This window comes from Micropterus salmoides, unplaced genomic scaffold (genome assembly GCF_014851395.1).
Source record: "Micropterus salmoides isolate LMB-PRFRI ecotype aquatic unplaced genomic scaffold, ASM1485139v1 Ms_hic_scaffold_11, whole genome shotgun sequence".
Classification (NCBI taxonomy): Eukaryota; Metazoa; Chordata; class Actinopteri; order Centrarchiformes; family Centrarchidae; genus Micropterus; species Micropterus salmoides.
This window is the reverse complement of record NW_024040152.1, coordinates 8,682,534-8,702,513: the sequence shown is the minus strand read 5'-3', so window position 1 is coordinate 8,702,513 and position 19,980 is coordinate 8,682,534. Positions and strand designations below refer to the sequence as shown.

Below are 19,980 nucleotides of genomic sequence, written 5' to 3'. Positions count from 1 at the left end.
AATCTTCATTTTTATTTACAGTAAATATTCTCTTCTAAAAAGAACACAAATTAAAGAAAGGCAGTAAATCTACTGTAGTGTACTGTAATACAATACAAGTTAAATTAATTTTTTATGTACTGAGAAATTAGGTTGATAGATGATATACATTTATATTTACACATAACAAAACACCTATGAAACAAAACCCACACATTGAGTAAAGTTATTTTTTAATTAAAATTCTCCTCTCCTTCACACCTTATCCCCTCCTCTCTCTCTTTTTCTTTCTCCTCCCCTCTCCTGCAGTTCCGCCTGTGGCTCCTTGGCCTTGGCTTCAGCCTGGCGTACGGCAGCATGTTCACGAAGATCTGGTGGGTCCACACTCTCTTCACGAAGAAGGACGAAAAGAAGGAGAAGAAGAAGGTAGGCAGAGTCAGGGGGAGGGATAAGCCTCTCAGCGGTCTCAGGAGAGTAGAGAAAGGATGGGAGAGGGAGGCTGGGCCGCGCAGCATGTGTGGCGCCGGCTGATAAAAAAGTTCCGTTAAAAACTTCCTAGTAAAATAAGCTTCTAAGAGGCCAGCTCGGCATCATTCACTGCAGGAGGGTTGTAGCAAGAGTGCATGGTGTTGGACACACACTGGCATAGATACTGTACTTTACACACACATGCAACATTTATGCATAGAAACATGCAGGTGCATATTTTGAGCACACAAACACACATAACCACCCCTGATACCTCCGTCATCAGCTTTATTTGCATGCTGGTGTGTTTAAGAGTGGATGTGTGCGTGTGTGTTTGTGTGTGTTCCACCCCTTGAAGATAGTGTATCCTGGAGCCAGCAAGATACTGCCAGTTTGCGTGTTGTGGGAATTTCTAAGACCTAATCAGTAGAATAAGAGATTAAGCCATTTATGGAATATTTATGAATATGGATGAGTATTAAAGTTCTATGCAGAAATCCATCCTTTAGGGGGTTTATTATTTGAGCCAAAGCACAACGAATCGGGTTGACTTTCAACTCTCTTCATGTCCACAGAAGGGCATTTTGCCAGAGAGCTCTGTGAGTATTTAACGAAACTTTCATAAATCGAGGGAAGAATGAGCGCTGTTCAGATCATTTTTCATGCAACTCAAGTGAAGAGGAACCCAGGACTGTGTAATGTGTTTTCTTCTTTATTTTATTTTTCAGTTTTAGTCATTGCACGCTTGAATGGCTGTTACTATGTTGGAGGTGCTAGTTATAATCCAGAGTGGTCAAATGAAATAAAAAAAGATGTGTGGAAAGAGAGAAGGGGAGCCCAGTAGGAGAGCTCATTTTGGTTGCTTGTTTTCGGTTACGGCTGCATTGCTTCCATTATAACTTAATTTAAGGATAATAAAAGTGATATCAGCCGCCTCAGAAACTGTCCACACAAAATCGGTGTCATCTCAGTGTGTATAAATGATGATTTCAGGTGGCAGCACAAATATAGCTACTACAACTCTCTGTGTGCAGACACACACACACACGCAAACTCCTACTGCTCCTAAAATATACTTGGACACACACACACTGAGAGAGACACACACTCACACTATTCGCGGCCAGTCATCCAGAAATCACAAGGACGCCTGTCATATTATTTGTCCTGGTTGTTTGTCTTTGTTTGTGGAGTAGCTTGTGATGCCCTTGGATAGTGATGACTTGTGTGTGTGTGTGTGTGTGTGTGTGTGTGTGTGTGTGTGTGTGTGTGTGTCTTTGCTCAAACTCACACAGCAACACTTGGAGCCATGGAAACTCTACGCAACAGTTGGAGTGCTGCTGGCTATTGACTTCCTGTCACTCATGATCTGGCAGATTGTGGATCCTCTGCACATTACGGTTGAGGTAGAGTATGAAAGACAGATGAGATCATTTGTGTGTCATGGCCCATTTGGCTGTGCAGCCACTATCATCAGTCAGTAACACAGTAATGAGACACTGGGCCTCATTTGTCGAAATGTTCTTTCATTTTGATTCATCTTACACTTAAAGAGCACAATCTAAAACAAGGATAAATACCATGTCATTTCACAAAGCACAGCTCAACAGCAGCACTGTAACTCTGACATTTTTAACTTGAATACCTCCTCCTCCTTAAGCTCATTGTTTTGTTTTGTTTTAGCATATTTACTGTATGGTTCAGTCAAAGCTAAAGTCAAACTTTATATGCAGTAATTTCCCAAAAAAAGAAAAATAGTCACTCCTTTTAGCTCTGTTTTTGGTCTCCTCCTCCACTACTGCTAAATGCCTCAGTCTGTTAACTAGTTAGTGGCTAACTTTAACTGTCAGCTGTTTGATTCTGACCAGGTAGTGTACAGTGGATTTTTGATGCTTTTTTTCACTGAAAACAGCTGCCTGCTGTAGCCGAAAGGGGCAGTATGCGGTGGAGTGAACCAAAACAGTAAAGCTGTGGTGCTGGAAAACAAAAATAATAAGCTGAAAGATGCTAAAGTACTTTGCTGCTGAAACAGGTGAGAATTCTCTCTGCGTCCATAGTACACAAGAAGTGACGCTTTTCATGTATAAGTAGACATGTGGTCTCTTATTTGTTGACTTGAAAATATTTAGATATAGTTGCTTTAAAGTTCTAAAAATTGCATTGTTTACATCAGTTTGCGCTCCTCTTCTTCTTCTGTTTTTTACCATTTAATTTCTACATTTTACTGCCACCAACATTGAGTGCGTTTTCGTGTGCACAAGTATCCTGGTTAGGTGTTACAGTGTGGTTTCAGAAACCATGATAAGCATGTATCCTGGTTTTGAGATGCTAGCTGGTTAGAAACTGTGGCATGTAAACACCTCATCCAGGTTTCTGACCATTCTCTGCTATGTTTGCAGGTGTGACAGTTAACTCAAATTGCATAGTTGTTAGTTGTAAAATACTATATCATGATAAATGAGGAAGTGATGACTTCAGTAATGCAGATCATGAATTAAATTATCACGCTTGTTTTCCATTACCAGTGATCAGATGTAGAAGCTTCATCAAGCGAAGTGGTAAAAAAATAATCATCAGCCCTAATCTGCATAGCATTTACTTTAACTACAGTTACGGTCACCTTATATGGAGTTTTTAAATTGCCAAATTTCATATTTATTGAATATCTGATAGTATTTTAATTCAGTCTTCTATATCGGACTTATGGGAAAGACCTATTTACCCGAGGGGATCAACCGTGCAGTCTCTGGGGCTTATGCTTACTGTGCATTTTTGCCTCCTTCTCCAGTCTGCTGCTGCCTCATCGTTTCTTATTATCTCCACTTCTCTCTTTTCTCTCTCTTTATCTCTATCTCTTTATCCTTCCATTCCTCTCCCCCCTTCTTCGGTCTGCCATGTGAGTAGAAGTTCACTAAAGAAGACCCTAAAGAAGATTTGGATGTCCTGATTCAGCCCTTGTTGGAGCACTGCAGCTCAGAGAAGATGAACACGTGGCTCGGTATTGGTCCTGTCTTCTTTTATAAAAAATCTCAATCTGTTTCTCTTTCACTCTTTACCCTGCTATGGTTTTGAATATTTTTGTCACACATGGACATATGCAGACACACACCCACACACACACACCCACACACTCACACACTCACACACACGCCATTCACTCTGAATTAAACAGGTCTCATATCACAGCCGCCTCCCTCAGCCCCCACCACCCCCTTACGTTTGATTCCTTTTTTCTCCCTATTTTCTTTTTGTTGGCCCACGCAGTCCCTCTCTCTCCCTGTCTATTTCTCTTCTGTCTTTCGTAGCGTGGCAGCTCTCATGAAAGTATAATGGTGCTGAAATTCAAATAATGTGGGTCACAAACTGGGCCATTGCCCCATAGCATTTCCTTTCTCAGAGAAGAAAACATGGTGCTTTAATATCAGGGGGTATAAAGAAACAATGGACAGTCTGAAGAAGTGTCGAACTTACTCAGTCACAGATTCTCTTTTCTTCACTGCTTTACTCTCTTTCACAGTTATATTCTCTTTTCTCTGTCAGTCTGCCTGGCTCTGACTGTCTTTCAACATATTCAACCGTTTTGCCACTGTATCTATTTTTGTATCTACATTTGTGGTTTTCTACCTCTGCACAGCTCTGTCATACTCAGGTACTCCCTCAATGGCCACACTGAGCTGTTCACAATGTTACTATCTCCTACGCTAGAAGCAAACAATAGTCATGTTAAGCCATTTACTTGATTCCATTATTTGACAAATTCCCACAATGAGTTTGTTTTATATGTTTAAAAACTAAAGAAATAAGTTGCAAGTTTATTTAGTGTTACACTTTCATCGTCAACAGCCATGCTAGCAGTTCGGTGAAGCTGTACTTAGCTACAATGATGCTTTGTTAAATTCAGCAGCATGCTACACTGCTTGTGAAAATGCTATAATGCTGATTTTAAGCAGGCATAATGTTTACCATGTTTACCATGTTAGATTAGCATTTCAGCCAGCTAAAACTTGATAATTAGCACTAAAAACAGCTGAAGCTGATGTGAATATCACAAGTTTTGCCAGTAGTCAGACCAAATGAAATTTTGACCTGATGAGGGTTTGTACTGGGGGTGCATTGAATGTCTACACCAATTTTCATGGCAATCCAACTGCTAAACCTAGAGCCATGCCAATTCTTTTAGGAATGCTCACAATTGATGTAAAGCCAAAGCCAAGAAATCCAGACTTTTAGTCCCTAATATGGTTCAAGCTCCAAGAACAACCCTACAATTCCCATAATGCAACTCCCTCTGTATGCCAAATGCCCACATCTTTGAAACTTAACAGTTTGAAATGCAGACTTTCTGTAATGAATTTGTCTCCAAGCCAATTATTTAACCATTTTCACAGGATGTGTAGTTCTCCCTCATATCTTCTGTTGTCCCTCAATATGTCACTAAGGTTGCTATCACTAGATCCTACAATATGCTCAGCATATTCTGTGGTTCTTCAAAGACTTGGTCCAAAATATTATTAAGAACACTCTCTGTCTGCATAAAAAACGTGGTGCTGAGCACACAAGCAACTAGACCAGAATTTAAAAAATACAACCAAAGTGTTAATGCTGTGTGTCCTAACAGGTGTGTGTTTGTCTGCTGTTACAGTTTGATTATGCTCACTTTAATTAAGATCTGGTTTACATAAATGGAAACACATGAAGCCAAATGTTTTGTCAATTTAAAAGACAAAATTGTAAATGAAAAGCTAAAACTAAATGCCAAAGTATAGAATAACAAAATAACAAAACATACACTTATTTATAGTTTGGTTAATTTCTGGATCAATTCTTTAGCTTTAGCTTTCAGTTTCAGATTTTAACTTGCCATCAATAATTTTGTCTTTCAGAACTACAAAACATGTGGCTTCCATTTGTTTCCATACACCATTATATACATGGGCTCTGCATTACTTAAATTAGTGCCTCAGTAGCATTGTACAAATCATATTATATTATTTTCATGTTCATGCAAACATGGCTGCATACTCACCTACATTCTCCCACTGTGTCCCTCTTTCTGTAGGTGTGGTTTATGGCTACAAGGGTCTGCTGCTGCTGCTGGGCATATTTCTGGCTTACGAGACCAAGTCTGTCTCCACAGAAAAGATCAATGACCATCGGGCCGTGGGGATGGCTATTTACAACGTTGCTGTGAGTCCAAAAAAGAAATGACACCGTCACGCCTGAACTCCTGTTTCTTGGTGCTGCTGTCTGCTGTTTTGCTTTCTCTGCAAAGACCAATCTGTAGCACACTGAATAACATTCAAGTGGCAATAAGTACAATTTTTATTACCCCCTAGCACAAAATGGAGTATATCTGTGGGGAGTTAATCAACGCCAAGGCCTCCATGATTACTTTGCTTGGTGCTGAGATTTCTGGCTTCCAGAAGCCACTTTCCTGCTCATTTCAGTGCAAAACAGGCAACAGAACAGCATGTAAAGACATTTTAGCTGCAAGGGCTTAAAAACCACATTCTCAAGGGGCTGCTCTTTGCAGCTTATAAAAGTTAATAGAGTTCATAAATAACTTGATGCTCCCTTAGTGCCTCTGTGGTGTATTTTCCTTATTTGAGTAGATGACTGGCTAAACCTGACAGAACCTTGCATTGAAATACTTACCGTGCAGCTACAATGGAGTGTAAAAATTATGTAGTTTCAAGGTTTCTTGATTCACCGTTTAGCATCAATCTTCAAAAATCATTCAACAATAAGTCCATTGTGGGCACAGTGGAAAGAAATTACAACTTTTTCTCTCCAAACAACCTTTGGGATGTGATGAATATCACAGATTGATGATCTAGTAGAAAATACTGAAAAGTACATGTTGGTACAACGATTGGTTGGAGCAGACACACAGACAGACTTTTATATAAAATATTCAAGGTTTTCCGCAAGTACCTCTTGAGATTTTATACTCTAAAATGCAGATCCCTGGACGCATATCTGTGCCAATCATAAAACTGCCAGCAAAAGCTGCTGCTTGTATAAATTATATATTTGATGCTTATAGTGTTGTTGTGCCATGATACCAACAGTCATATTTCAGGTCTCCTTCATAAAATGAAAACTTCTTGTCAGTGGGATGTACTTGTGAAATTCAATAAAATAGGGGCGCCCTGGTAGCTCACCTGGTAGAGCGCATATCACATATCAAGGCTGAGTCCTCACCTCAGTGGTTTGAGATTGGGCCCTTTGCTGCATGTCATCCCCTCCCTCTCCCCTGCCTTTCTGTCTCTCTCTAGTGTCACTGTCAGTAAAGGCAAAATGCCACTAAAAAAATATCCATAAAATATGAAAGGGTACATCACAAATTATTATTGTGGCACCATCTAATGCAACTCAAGGATACCTTAGTTTTGTAGTTGAGTGCTTTGTACTTTAGCTTTAATACTGACCATATATAGACTATGGGATGCAATCTGTGACCAATATGAGTTATGCATTTGTTTGTATGCATTTTTGTGTCTGGATCACAGATATGATATACACAGTGTTTTGTATGAAGCTTTTACCTTGCGCTATAGCAGGAATAGGTTTACCCATGTAGACCCTAAAGTACAGTGGTGAACGCTGCTGTCAGTCATAAACATTTTTCTGTGGCTGTTAACAGCAAGTGAATCATCCTAAACTGAGGCCCCTAGGATGCACTTTACACTGAAATGGCTGTCATTATGTTCGCTTTAGCCACTTTCACGTTCGCTTTGCTGCCATTTCCTGATATGCTTGACACAGGGTAACTTTGTAATTGATGTAATATGTCTGAAAAAAGTGGTTTGTGTCACTGCCAGAGGAGTTTTTCTGTTTTGATCAAAATCAGGAAAACATTTTTTTTAGTCTTTAACAGCCATTTTACTAAAATCTCCTTTGCTTTCATGGATTCCTAATAATAAATAAAAGATGAAGCATCTTAATGAGCATTCTAACATTTATTAGCTTATACTTTGTGGATATGTAATTAGTAAATGGATTGATCTCGCCTCCTCCATCAAGGAGAGGATTTATCATTGATCATTATTCATGGTTATTTATGAGAGCGTTAAATGCAGTTTGCATGCTCATTTCATCACATAGTTCCATAATGTGAGACAAGTCTAATGTTATTATTTAATGTTATGATATACACATCACAGTTTTATGATGATTTCAATAGTTAATGGCATCTGTAAAGGGACCTCCTTCCTCTTTGCTAAGCTGCGAGCTCTAGGCCCTGATGAGACGACAATGTGGTGATTGTCAGCGCGCTGTTGCCACTTCAGTCATGACTTTTTAATGCTGTTTTCACATGGGAGCCCTACCCGGAATGATAAACAGATGCCTAATGCTTTTATGGATGTGATTTTCCTCCCCTCTCGTTCTCTGGATCTCTCGTTCTCACACTTTGCTTTATTCTGCACCTCCACTCCTCTAACCCCTCCTGCCTCCTTCTTTCTCTTTACTTTAAACCTCACTTTTCCTTTTCCTTATCCTTTGTTCCAACTCTCTTTCTTTCCGTTTCTCTCTCTCTGTATTGGTCTTTCTCTCTCTCTACAGGTGTTGTGCCTGATCACGGCTCCAGTGACTATGATCCTGTCTTCACAGCAGGACGCCGCCTTTGCCTTTGCCTCTCTAGCAATCGTCTTTTCTGCCTATATCACTCTGGTGGTGCTTTTTGTACCCAAGGTACTCGTCAGAAACACCTTTAGGAACTGTTGCACACACTGAAAAGTTCACTCATATTGCAGTTAAACCAAAGGTCAAACCTGCCAGTCTCACTGTCTATAGGAAGAAAGTCCAGCCTGTAGTGCATGTTGCATGAAAAGTTGTTCTGCATTTTAAAAACCGACAAAACTTGCTTTTATTTTTGTGTGCAGTGGAATATTGGATTGGCTGTGACATCAAATAAGACGGCTACTAAAATGATCAAATATTTAATCTGTGATTCCGCCATTACAACAATAATCTGTTAAGTTAGATAGTTAATATAACAAGTTTTTATATGTTTAGCTGCTGTAAACTGCTGTTTCGTGTTGTTAAAAAAAATACTCTAGCACAAACAAAGTGAGACATTTTACATGTCTGGCAGCACCTACAATGAGTTGTTTGAATAAATAGTGCACATGAGCACTGCTGCACACTGTGCAGACAGAGGAAAGAGTGCCACCTACAGAAATTCAAACTTCATTTGCTGAAAATCCAAGGAAATAAACATTACCCCCTATTTCTGGGAGCGCAGTGCAGAAACCTAACAGGAGTGAGCATTAAGTGCCAAGGATTTCGCCATTGTAATGAACATATAATTTCAGTCATGAAAACATCTTGAAGCCTGCAGACATGGCTAAAAGGGCTGCAGATTTTAAAAATGCGTTCTCAATAAGTGTATAATTGTATATAGCTGCAATATTCATTCAGCACGCCAATACACTCAGGCCTGATTTTGCTCTTTACTGACTTCCTGTCCCTGTGATGGTCCAGATGCGGCGTCTCATCACTCGTGGCGAGTGGCAGTCGGAGCAGCAGGACACTCTGAAGACCGGCTCGTCCACCAACAACAATGACGAGGAAAAATCCAGGCAGCTGGAGAGAGAGAACAGGGAGCTGCAAAAGATCATTCAGGAGGTGAAGACATTATATATGCTACATTATAGAGACACATACACATTAGTAAGTGCCAGACACATTAAGTACATTTAAATTCATTTAGGAGGCAGATGTTGTATAATACATATATTAATGGACATATAGGTAAGGTAGGTAGGTTTTCCATCGCATAGTACCCAGAGATGGCACCCCTCTATGTAGCTAGTCGTCATAGCGACGCCACACACAACTGCCGCGACGAAATGTTCAATGCGACACACACACCAGAGACCCACAAACAGCTGTCTCTTGATCTAAGTTAAAACGTTTCAACATTACTCAGAATGTTAAGACAGATAAGACGGAGGTGATACGAAAAAAAAAGGCGAGGCAAGTCGAGCTCGTACCTTGCAGACGGTTTTACCGTCTCTCTCTCCCTGTATGTCCGCTTCGGTGACTTCTCCATCAGTAGTAGGCTAGGCTGTATAAAGTCACTAAAAAACCGAATAACATCTGACTGGTGTGTTCACTGTCTCTTTACCTGGTCCGCTCTTGTAAAATATCCACATTGTCGAAACCATAGACTTTTTATAAAAAGGTCGCGACTTGTAATGTCACACTCATTTGTGCTAGGAGATCCTTCTGCTCTAAAACCGTGAATGGCTTCATAAAGCTATTGTGCTAGGCAGGAAGTTGGTGTATGTGCCATTGTTGGCCACATATGAAAAGGATTTCATGCAATATTTTCTTCCAAGGAAGGTAGTGGAAAAGGGTTTTGCTCATATTAGGAACATTTCTGGTTGTTTATTTCTAACTGCAATGCACTACAGGAAGTGCTGGGGGCAGTATCGCTTCCATTGTCTGCCATGACTGCTTGACTGTAAAACTACTCAGGAGGAAGAAGCTTTCCTGCAAGAAGCGTAAAGCAACGGAGAAAGACGCGAACAGCAGGACAGCTTTCGTTTTTACAAGTTTTGTATGCTATTTAATCACTAAGTACACTTTCGAGCAGTTTTGAGGTGAGAAATCAACTTTGTAGAATTTGAATATGGGGAGTTCTACCAAAGTTGATGGCGAATCGAAAATGTGCTCAAACGTTTTCGGGCTGTGAATCTGTGACTAAACCCAAACGACAATGTTTTCCTGACCATAACCAAGTACTTTTAGTACCTAAACCCAACCAAGTACTTTTAGTACCTAAACCCAACCAAGTATTTTTGGAGGCTAAACCTAACCAAACTGCAGCTGCTTCACATCGTCAACAAGTTTGTGTAAATCTGTGAATTATAGTAGTAGCCTACGCTGTCTTGTCTACTTCCCTGGTTTCCCCCTGGCGTTGATACTGGTGTTCATTCTGAATAGTTAGCTAGTTAGGCCGTGTGTTAGAGATCAGTAATTCACTTGAAATATATTTAATTAGTTAAATGGGTTAATTAAGGTTGGGGGGTGACAAAAATAATCGTGACTAGTCGACTAATCCAATAAAAAATTAACAGATTAGTCGACAACAAAAATAGTCATTAGTTGCAGCCCTACTGTTGTGGCACACAGATTTTCTCATCTTAGATGGGTAACACTTTACTTCAACCCCCTATTAGCGTTTCTACAGTACGCACTATATAAACATTTAATACATGGTTTATTATAACACACCATAATGTAGTTGTAGTTGATATAAGGATATAGTGTTTATTAATGTCCAGTATTTGGTTATAACTTCTCCTATGAAGACATATATTATTACAACTGTGTTTTACTATATTGTCATTCACTATCTGTTTATACACTAGCCTCCACCTATGGGTGACCAGAGAAGGAGGTCTTGTTGTTGTCAAATACATTAATAAACACTTATATCTGCTTACAACCACATTATAGTGCCTATCCAACCACATTAAAGTGTGTATATATAAACCCTATAAACCCATATATGTGTTACATACTGCTTATTAGGTCTGCAACTAGCTATCATTATTGATTAATCTGCAGATTATTTTCCAGATTAATTGACTAATTATTTATTCTATACAATGTTTAAAAATTGCTCATCATAGTTTTTAAGTGGCATCTTCAGATGTCTTGTTTCATCTGACCAACTGTCTAAACCCCAAATATATTTATTTACTAACATATTTGGCCTGAAAACTCTGGAACTCAAAATGATCAAAATGGTATTTCGATCAACATGCTGCTAAAAATGCTTATGTGTTAAATGTGCATGTGTTAAAAAAAGTGTGTTAAGTGTTACCCTTGCGTTATTTTAATGTGCGGACCGACATCGCTACAACAATCTCCCTCTCCTCTTGTGTCTTTAGAAAGAAGAGAGGGTATCGGCGCTCCGCAACCAGCTGGCTGAGCGACAGGCTCTACGCAACCGCCGCCGACCATCCACGGGCCAGAATCAGAACCACAACGCTCCACCACCCTCGTCCCAGCCAGATCCCAAGTCCCTGCTTCCCCCGCCCGGCTACCCCAACCCCACCACGGACAATCACTCCCTCCCGCCTTCCTTCTCCAACTCCTCCAACCTGTATCCGGCCGACAGCAAGATGAGCCGCAACCACTGTCACAACAGCCAGATCCCACTGCTGTACAAATAGGCAAGACATGGGTTTGGGGTGGTGGGATGGGGGGGTGGGGATTTTTGCGAAATGCACATGGGGGACACAAAGCACAAGGAGACACTGTGACTTTCACTTGTTTCTGTGATGAGCACAGCTGTGTTGTGACACTGTTTTAAAAAGAAAACAGCGTGGAAGCACAAATAAGTAGAGGGGAGTGTGTCTCACTTGGCAGCTTCGGGGAGAGTCACGCAGGTAACACCTGTCCTCATAGTTTTGATCTCACTGTGTTCATCCCAGCAACGACGCGGCAACAAGCACATCTCAGATTAACACCACTTGAGGTTCTTTTCAAAGGTCAAGTGAACGGATAGATCCCTTAATCATTCCTCTCCCTCATTCGTTATCTCGTTCTGTTGTGGAGACGCCGCGTCAACGATCTCTAAAGGAAACGTTTGTGTTTATGTCTTTGCTATATCGTCTCCACCTTTTGTCTCTCGAGTTTGTTGACTAGGCAAGCACATACAGTAGTGATTTATATTGTTCTGTAATATCTGATCTGTTTTGTCATGGAGTTGTTAAATTATTTGTTTACTTTTCAGGAGAGTTGTAAAAACTGAAATTTATAAAGGGACAAAACTATGTACAGTTTATTTCCAATGAGTCCTCTCAAGAGCAGCTGAGCTCAACTGTGTGGAACACTGGTTTCACTGAAAAGTGATAATGTGCATTATTAAAGAGCCATAATTTAGAAAGGCCAGTGAGCTTGGCATGTATGGATGTCTGTTGTCAGGACTGTGTATTCAAGTACAACACTGCATCTTAAAAATCCAGTCCTTTGCTGATGTACGAATATTAGACCCATTTTAAAGGAGAAAATGATCAACACTTGCTGATGTGTAAGAAAGATTTTGATAGTTTTCCCATTTGAAATAATGTTTTACAATGTATTTTTTAAGATTTGGGTTGTATCTTTTTAGTAGTATAGTACAGTAGTAGCCATCAAATAAATCCCTCATCCTGAATCTAATGCAGACCGCTGTAGGTGATTGATCACAGTTTGTAGGTAGTAAGTGTTAGGGGATATTTTAATTCAAAACTGGAAAACTCCAACTTTTCAAAGTTTGTACTTTCTCCTGAAAATAAAAGCCAAATAATATTTCTACAGCAGCAGTGCGGTGTGGGGCTTCTACGATGGCTATTTCTGTAGATATTCAGAGAAAGCACAGTTTTTTCCTCAAGATTTTTGTATATGTGAATCTGTTACACATCATTCTTGTAAACCTTTTTTATTTTATGAGGATTATTTGTTATGTTTTAACAGACAATCTGAATGGATGCTATTTTTTAAATTATTTTTCTTTCCCATTTTGCCTTTGGATAAGTTGTAAATGAATCAAAGAAGGATATATGGAAAGTAATGTGACATTTATTCAGCAGTTAATCTGGACTATTTCATTCATGAGCTATTTCTAGGTAGCTACAGCACAACCCTGCTATAAAACAATGATACCACAGCTTTACCATCAGGTAAAACAATACTTTGTCAAATATTTTTAAACATATATATTTCAGTGTGCACTTTAAACTGAAGAAACTATGGTTATTCCACTTTATGTTTCTGTTATTCTAATACGTTTTAGCTCAGGGTATGGAGAGTCACAGGACATAAATGAATGAAATAGGCCATATTTATTAACTGTACAGTACCTGGATCAGACAGTGTAACATATGAATGCAGAAATAATTTAGGATGTGTTCTATTATCTTGCACATATATGACAATATACATGGATTTGATGATATTTGTATTCACCATATCTAAGATCTTAAATGTTAATATATTTATGTCTATGAGTATGAAAGTATGTGTATGCAAATATATGAGTACCATAAATAAAATAACTGTTTTTTCATTGGGAATTTTTGTTTGTTTCAGTGGTACCTTTTGCTTCAGTGTAAGGACAGGTTCAATAAACAATAGGGAATTACAGGGTTAATTTCCAAAACACTGCACTCTTGAACAAAAGTGATACTTACTTACTAATTACCTGAAAATCTAAAATATATTTGTGGACTTTTCATCAGCTTTTTTCAGCCCAGGTAACTCCTGATATAATATATATGGAAATTATATATAAACCCACTATTCCATGATTAATTTTCCAGCATTTTATCTTTTTAGAATTTTTTTTTTCAAACAGCTTCCTTATCTTGTGTCTCAGTATCCCATGGCTACCACAGCTGAGCATGTTTACATTATCCACTAGATGTCACCAGCTATTTATTGCTTTTCTGACTCACAATGACCTTTTGAGCAATTAACTCTGTCAGGTTGAGTTTATTAAGAAGAGATCATTAAATGAATGTGGGTAGTGGTTTTCAACACAATAACCAGCTGTGAAGGCCTGCGGGAACCATGTTACTGAGACAATAAGTGGATGTTTGTAGATAAAAAGACAAATTCCTCCCAAGTACATCTGACATTTGTATAACGTGTTTTTAGATGTGGCAAAACCAGCTGTGCTACAGTCTCATGATCCCGCAATACACACACACACACACACATATATATATATATATATATATATTCACTAAATGCAGTCACATAAACACTGCAGTCTCTCTCACACACAGACAGACACAAACTATCTCCCATGTCATGCCTCTTTCCAGCTGACTGAAGATGAAGAATGAGGTAACAGAGTGAAGGGGCTGGTGGTGTGGAAGAGGAGGGAGGATGTAGGGTGTTTGTGTGTGTGTGGGTGAGAGGGTGTGAGGGGTGGGGGTGGGGGGTGTCACTGGGGAAATCCCGCTCTGGGCTGAGGCTTCTGTGGGCCTCCACCTGACCAAGCTTTCAGCAAGACTTAAAAAGTAGGAAATTCCCCTCGTCTTGTCTTTTCTAACAAAGGAAGTATTTGCTGTCTGGGGAGGAATTTCAAGAAACGTTTGCCAAATCATAGAAGGAGCCAGATGCAGTATGTGTGTGTGAGCTACTGCCCTGGATGGCTGGAGCTGTTTGCCAGCTCAACTGTAAAATTCTATTTGGTATGAAATAAGTCCATTCCTCGAGGTAGCACAACATTTTTGTTTGTGGTCTTGCATTTTAATTAAGTATATAAATATCATCTTTAACCCAAAGATTTAAATATAAATAAATACAAATAAATACATACAAGTTGTAAAAGTACATGATAGTAGCTCTGACCATTATCATCATAACCCTTGAACTAAACTGTGTCATGATCTGATAGAGCAGAAAAAGTCCAGCATACTACAATCTCAGGTCAGCATAAATAATGTACAAAAAGTGCTCAAAGTAGAAATAATGTTGCAAACTGTTACAGTTTATAGGACTTTTTAAAAATCCGCAGCGCCTGCTTGGCTACAAGCTTTATCTCCTTTGAGATTTAAACATTTCTACTTCACCATGAAGATGAATAATAATAAACAAAAAAAAAACAATGTTTTAAAAAAAGCCAAAATGAATGGCACTGTGCAGAGTTTTGTATCTTTCCTGTTAGTATCACATAGATACAAGAGTCATTTCATAGTGCAAACGCACCGAAGAAAGTCTCGCCCTCTTCGGTCTCCAGCTCTGGTGACTGGTTGGTTTCCGTCCACAGTTTGTCTCCTTTATTTAGCTGAAACACTGCACCCAGATAAATTGCGTTGTACCAGCCGTGTCCGGATGTGTTGTCCTCCTTAGCTGTGTTTTGGCACACCGACCTCACCGCGCTCATCAGAGAGGCGTTGCCTCCTATGGAGTCTGAGTAACGCGAGACCCTGTGGCTGAGAGGAGTGAGGCGTTTTCCCGCTCTTTCCTCGTCGCCATTGCTGCAGGAGACTCTGAACGATGCCTGGCTGTAGACGAAGTAGAGGCCAGTTTGTGGGATAACAATCTGGTTCTTCACTAGTTGGAAACCTCCCTGAGCAAACGCCTGGCCTTGATCGTTTCTCCACTCCAGCTCGTTTTCCGAACTCTCATCGTTGTAGGTACCTGGAAAAAGAGCAAGAAAGCGCTGTTACAGCCTTGACTCATCTTGGTTCTGCTCTCCACAGGAGGGAATAATTAACAGGTATGTTGTTGGAATGCGTGAAATGAAAGATTGTCTGAAGCCAATAAATAACTTAAGCAACAACCTCCTTATTTTGCTTTTAAAACAGAAACTCCAAGTATCACACAAGTGGAAGAAAGAGTCTGAAAAGTTCTTCTGAAAGCCGAGATCATGAGCCCATTGTTTGCTGAGGATCAAATCAAGGTTGGCTATGACTCACCTTCTAAATGGATGGCTGCCTTGGCTTTGCTGCTGATTCGGCTCAGCGTGTAGTGGGGATCTGAGAAGAGGAAGACAAATGTGAGCTTGTCTTAAAACATCTACAAATACTCAAATATGTCTCACAAAACCAGCCTGTTAAAAAAATTAACACCCATGCATGTAATCACCTGTTTTCTTCGATGTGTCCTCCTTTATTTGTGCTTCTGTTTGGCCTGATTGCATCTGTATGGAGAGAATAAAACAGATTACAGAAAGAAACACAGACATTTCCTTTTTTTCTCAGAAAATACAGGGTTTTAAAAGATTCCTTACCATAATTTCTGGCCTTCCATTCCAGCACCAAGCAAACAGCAGGACCCCTCCCAAACAAAGGGCCACAATGAGAAGGGCCCCTGACGCCTTCCATATCTGCCCTGTACATGACTTCTTTTCTACCAAAACCACCGTCCTGTCCTCAAGACCCATCTCCACGTCACCCAGTGTGGTTGTGTACGCAGCCATGCTGTTCACAACTGCTTGCTGTTTTAAAATATCTACGAACTAAAAACTTTACTGGATGCTGTGTCTGTGTCCTCAAGTGCTTCTAGAGCTCTTTGGTGGTACTTCTCTCTTTGTGTTGCTATTGTGTTAGAGTGAACCTCTGCGAGAGAGCTTGTAGTATTTATGCAGTGGAAGCTGCTTCTGCAGAGGGAAACTCCAGTGATGTCACTCTGAAAGTGGAGACAGTGCAAAAGGCAGCAGCAGCGCAACCTAAGGGAAAGAGAAGTCACAGAATTTTTAGTGGAGTTTTACCAGAGCGCAGAACCCAACAGGAGCTGTGGTTTCAGGATAGGAAAGTGATATGCACACACACACACATTGTTTTACAGACACAAAAACTGTACACACACACTGAGGCAGACACAAAGTCATGAAACCATAAACACATATTGAGTTCATTACTGACTTGAGCCACCCACCGAATGTAAGCTCTGTCTGTAACTGCTGAGATTCACACATGAATCCACGGCTCACCAACATTTTGAGGTCACCTCAGACCAGATGTTTTGAAATACCACAAAAATGTGAAATTGAGTAAACAATCCACCTGTTCATGAGCTTTTTTGACTTGTCTAAGCACTGTATAAACCTTTAATAAGTGGTTTATAATCCCATATAATGTAATTGTAAACAGATACAAGTACATTTTAAGTGTTTATGGTATGTGTATGGTATTTGTGAACAGTTATAACGTCTCCTATGAGGACATATTTCATGTTATTACAGTTGTGTATTACTATATTATCATTCATACTATTCATTTTAGTACAAGCAGAGGTTCAGTAGCCACATACCTAAACTGTAAACCCATCTGCCTTACACAGGTGATATACAACATTACCTAAAATAGTATACATACAACCTTTAATTTATATGTCATATTTGTAAATTGTAAATATTTCAGTCAAGGAAACATTTACACGACAAGATACCTAGAAACAAAATATATACATTAAAAGATATGGTCATCAAGTAAGAAATTATAAAAATATAAAATGTCAATAAATTACTGATCATTGCAATTTAATATATTATTCCTAAAAGCATTGATGTACCATAGTGGGGATTTAGGATATTGTTCCATTTTCCTTATGACATCTTTGAATTTACATAAAAACACAGATTACTTCTGAAAACTACCTCGGCAGCTCTGGTCTTTCTGTTTCAGAACTGGGAGATGAGGCAACTCACTCGACAAACAGGTTTTTAAACTTCTCCTTATTGGCCACTGTCTATACCTTGGTTCCTCCTTTTCACTTTCACCTTACTTTTTTTGGTTTGAGATGGTATGTTGTAATACGTGGACTTTTCGTCTCACACATGCCTGAAATGTCCAGAATGTTCTGTTATTATTTGGCAGTTATTTTTAGCAACACTTAAGCATCCCTTTCTCATTCTGTTTCCCTTTTTTATTGATTGCTCTTTTTGCTCAGAGTGCAGAGTGGCTTTGAGTGAATTGTGTGTTTGTGTCTCTTGGAAACATGTCAAGTACTGCGGCGTTGAATATGAGCACTGTAGTTTTAAGTGTGTGTGTGTGTGTGTGTGTGTGTGTGTGTGTACGAGTGTGAAAATAGCAGTGAAATCGCACCTCCCGGCTTTGACTGTTTTATTCCAACTTGTAAACACTAACTGAGCAAGATGCAGGATGATTTCATTGTCACAATGATCATATGCACTCACATGACACACAAACAAATACCTACATCACTTCCTTGAAGTTCGTCTCACCCATCACCTCTCAATTAATCATAAGAAGATTCACTAAATGAAGTTCTTGGTAATGATAGCCTTTGAACTCAGACTGTACTCCAAGCTCATACACAAGCTACATTCCCAACTTTATTCTTTCAAAAATAACCATGATAGGGTTTACAGATCCATAAAGACATTAGTTTTCTTTATGTAAAAGTAAAGTGGAAATCGGACCTAAATGTAGAAATAAAAGAGGATTGGCATTCTACATGCGTAACACAACACACATCTACAAACTCCAGGAAATGGAAGAAATCTGGTTGAATTAAATTTACTTTTCATCACACCTCACGTTAAAAGCAGCATTAATGCTAATGATTCCCACATTTTCATGTTAAAGGATTACCATATTTTAGAAGAAAAAATCTTTAACCCTTAGAGTCATTTTAGGTTATGAAATTCTCAAGGACAGTAAGATATTCCAACTTGAATTGATAACAGAATAAATGATCTGTATCTCTGTAAAATTCTTCTGCAAAAAGTGATAACAATAATAATAATATCAAAAGGAAGCCTTACAGTCTTAAACAACAGATGGAGGTAGTAAAGGATATACAGTATATGTAATGGAAAAACTAAAGTAATGTGATTTCCCTGATAAAAAGGGAGAGACTTTACCTAGAAAATGGGAGAAATGGATCACCTTCTCTGCAAATAACAAAGACTTTGTCTGGTTCTTACCACCTCTTATACTGTAATGTTTATCATGGTGTACAATCTGTTGAACCTTTCCAAGCGGATAATAAAAAACAAATTTTCCCAGTCAGAGGTCATATGTAACCATAGATGTAACTCACAAACTCCCACTGGATTCCTCCATGAGACAAATACCTCTCTTCATGGAGCCAGAAACTAAAACTCCCCCTTTTGATCCATCATATCTAAGTGCCCTTGCCCTTTCCCTGTGCTTGAATCATTATTGGTCCTCTCCTAATCATATGGTGACATATTCCCCACATGTAACTCCCCCTGTGATATCTGGAACACTTTGAAAAAGCCCTCTTTTGTTCTTTGCTGATTTTGCTCATGGGTTGCATCATGAAATCCCAGGATTGTGTGGCCCCCACGCAGTGGAGCTCAACCACAATGCCGACAAAGATTACCTCGGGGCAGGAGGGGGAGGAAGGGAAGAGGAAGGGTGGAAGGAGGGTGGGAGGCGAAGGAGAGAGGAAGTGGAGGAAGGAAGCTGTTGTATACAAACAAAGTGCCGCGTTTATGTGAGGAGCTTCATTTTTAGATTTGTCTGGTGACACAATCACAGGTGCCAGTTTTGAAGAAGCAAAAACTCAACATCACATGCTTTTGGTTTCCATCTCATCATTCACTCTTGTTGCCATGTGTGGGCTCAGAGTGAGATATGTAAGGGAATAAACTGGGCCGGAATGAGGTTTAACCACAAATGCAAAGTGGCTTCCGCTGTCACTAGAATGTATAGTATGGTGGCCTGTAAACCTCCGGTATGCCTGCAAGAAACTACGCTTTAGCTTTACTTACTATTAGGCGTTTAACTTTTTTGTTTCCTACTGTATGTGTCTGGAGCTTATTTAAAAAACCAATAGATCACTACTGCTACTGTTATATTATCATATATTACAACTTGGGTCTTATTTTTGTATTTTTGGCCATCATTCTTATCAGCAATAATGAAATATTCAACAAGTTAATTTCTGATGTCAGAGAACATGGAAACTGCTTATGTCTGAAGGGGCAAGAATTTCAAGTAGTCAGACAATCATACAGGTTTAAAAATATATCTGTAGTCAAACCTATTTGAGAAAATGAAGGTCAATTGTAAAATTGTTTCTCAG

At 39.3% G+C, this 19,980-nt stretch overlaps 2 protein-coding genes and 2 long non-coding RNA genes across 4 annotated transcripts in view; 2 read left to right on the top strand and 2 right to left on the bottom strand.

Annotated features, from left to right (window-relative positions):
- gabbr1a (gamma-aminobutyric acid (GABA) B receptor, 1a) overlaps window positions 1-13,523 on the top strand; it is a 73,657-nt gene extending 60,134 nt beyond the window's left edge. Inside the window, 7 exon segments of the mRNA XM_038710732.1 lie at window positions 289-405; window positions 1,743-1,853; window positions 3,352-3,445; window positions 5,507-5,634; window positions 8,014-8,142; window positions 8,935-9,078; window positions 11,355-13,523. Of these exon segments, the coding sequence (XP_038566660.1) occupies window positions 289-405; window positions 1,743-1,853; window positions 3,352-3,445; window positions 5,507-5,634; window positions 8,014-8,142; window positions 8,935-9,078; window positions 11,355-11,639 (1,008 nt within the window). The 3' untranslated portion in view covers window positions 11,640-13,523.
- On the bottom strand, window positions 8,379-9,825 carry LOC119897149. The gene is made up of 2 exons (XR_005443356.1): window positions 9,447-9,825; window positions 8,379-9,036 (listed from the first exon to the last, which is right to left on the bottom strand). It is a non-coding gene; the product is annotated as an uncharacterized LOC119897149 (long non-coding RNA).
- Window positions 13,524-14,671: 1,148 nt separating the features above from the next.
- Window positions 14,672-16,863, bottom strand: LOC119897144 (tumor necrosis factor-like). The gene is made up of 4 exons (XM_038710731.1): window positions 16,193-16,863; window positions 16,048-16,102; window positions 15,879-15,938; window positions 14,672-15,600 (listed from the first exon to the last, which is right to left on the bottom strand). The coding sequence occupies exons 1-4, from the start codon at window positions 16,379-16,381 to the stop codon at window positions 15,149-15,151; spliced, it is 756 nt and encodes a 251-aa protein (XP_038566659.1). The 5' UTR covers window positions 16,382-16,863; the 3' UTR covers window positions 14,672-15,148.
- On the top strand, window positions 15,539-16,140 carry LOC119897145. The gene is made up of 2 exons (XR_005443354.1): window positions 15,539-15,679; window positions 15,768-16,140. It is a non-coding gene; the product is annotated as an uncharacterized LOC119897145 (long non-coding RNA).
- Window positions 16,864-19,980: the final 3,117 nt, after the last annotated feature.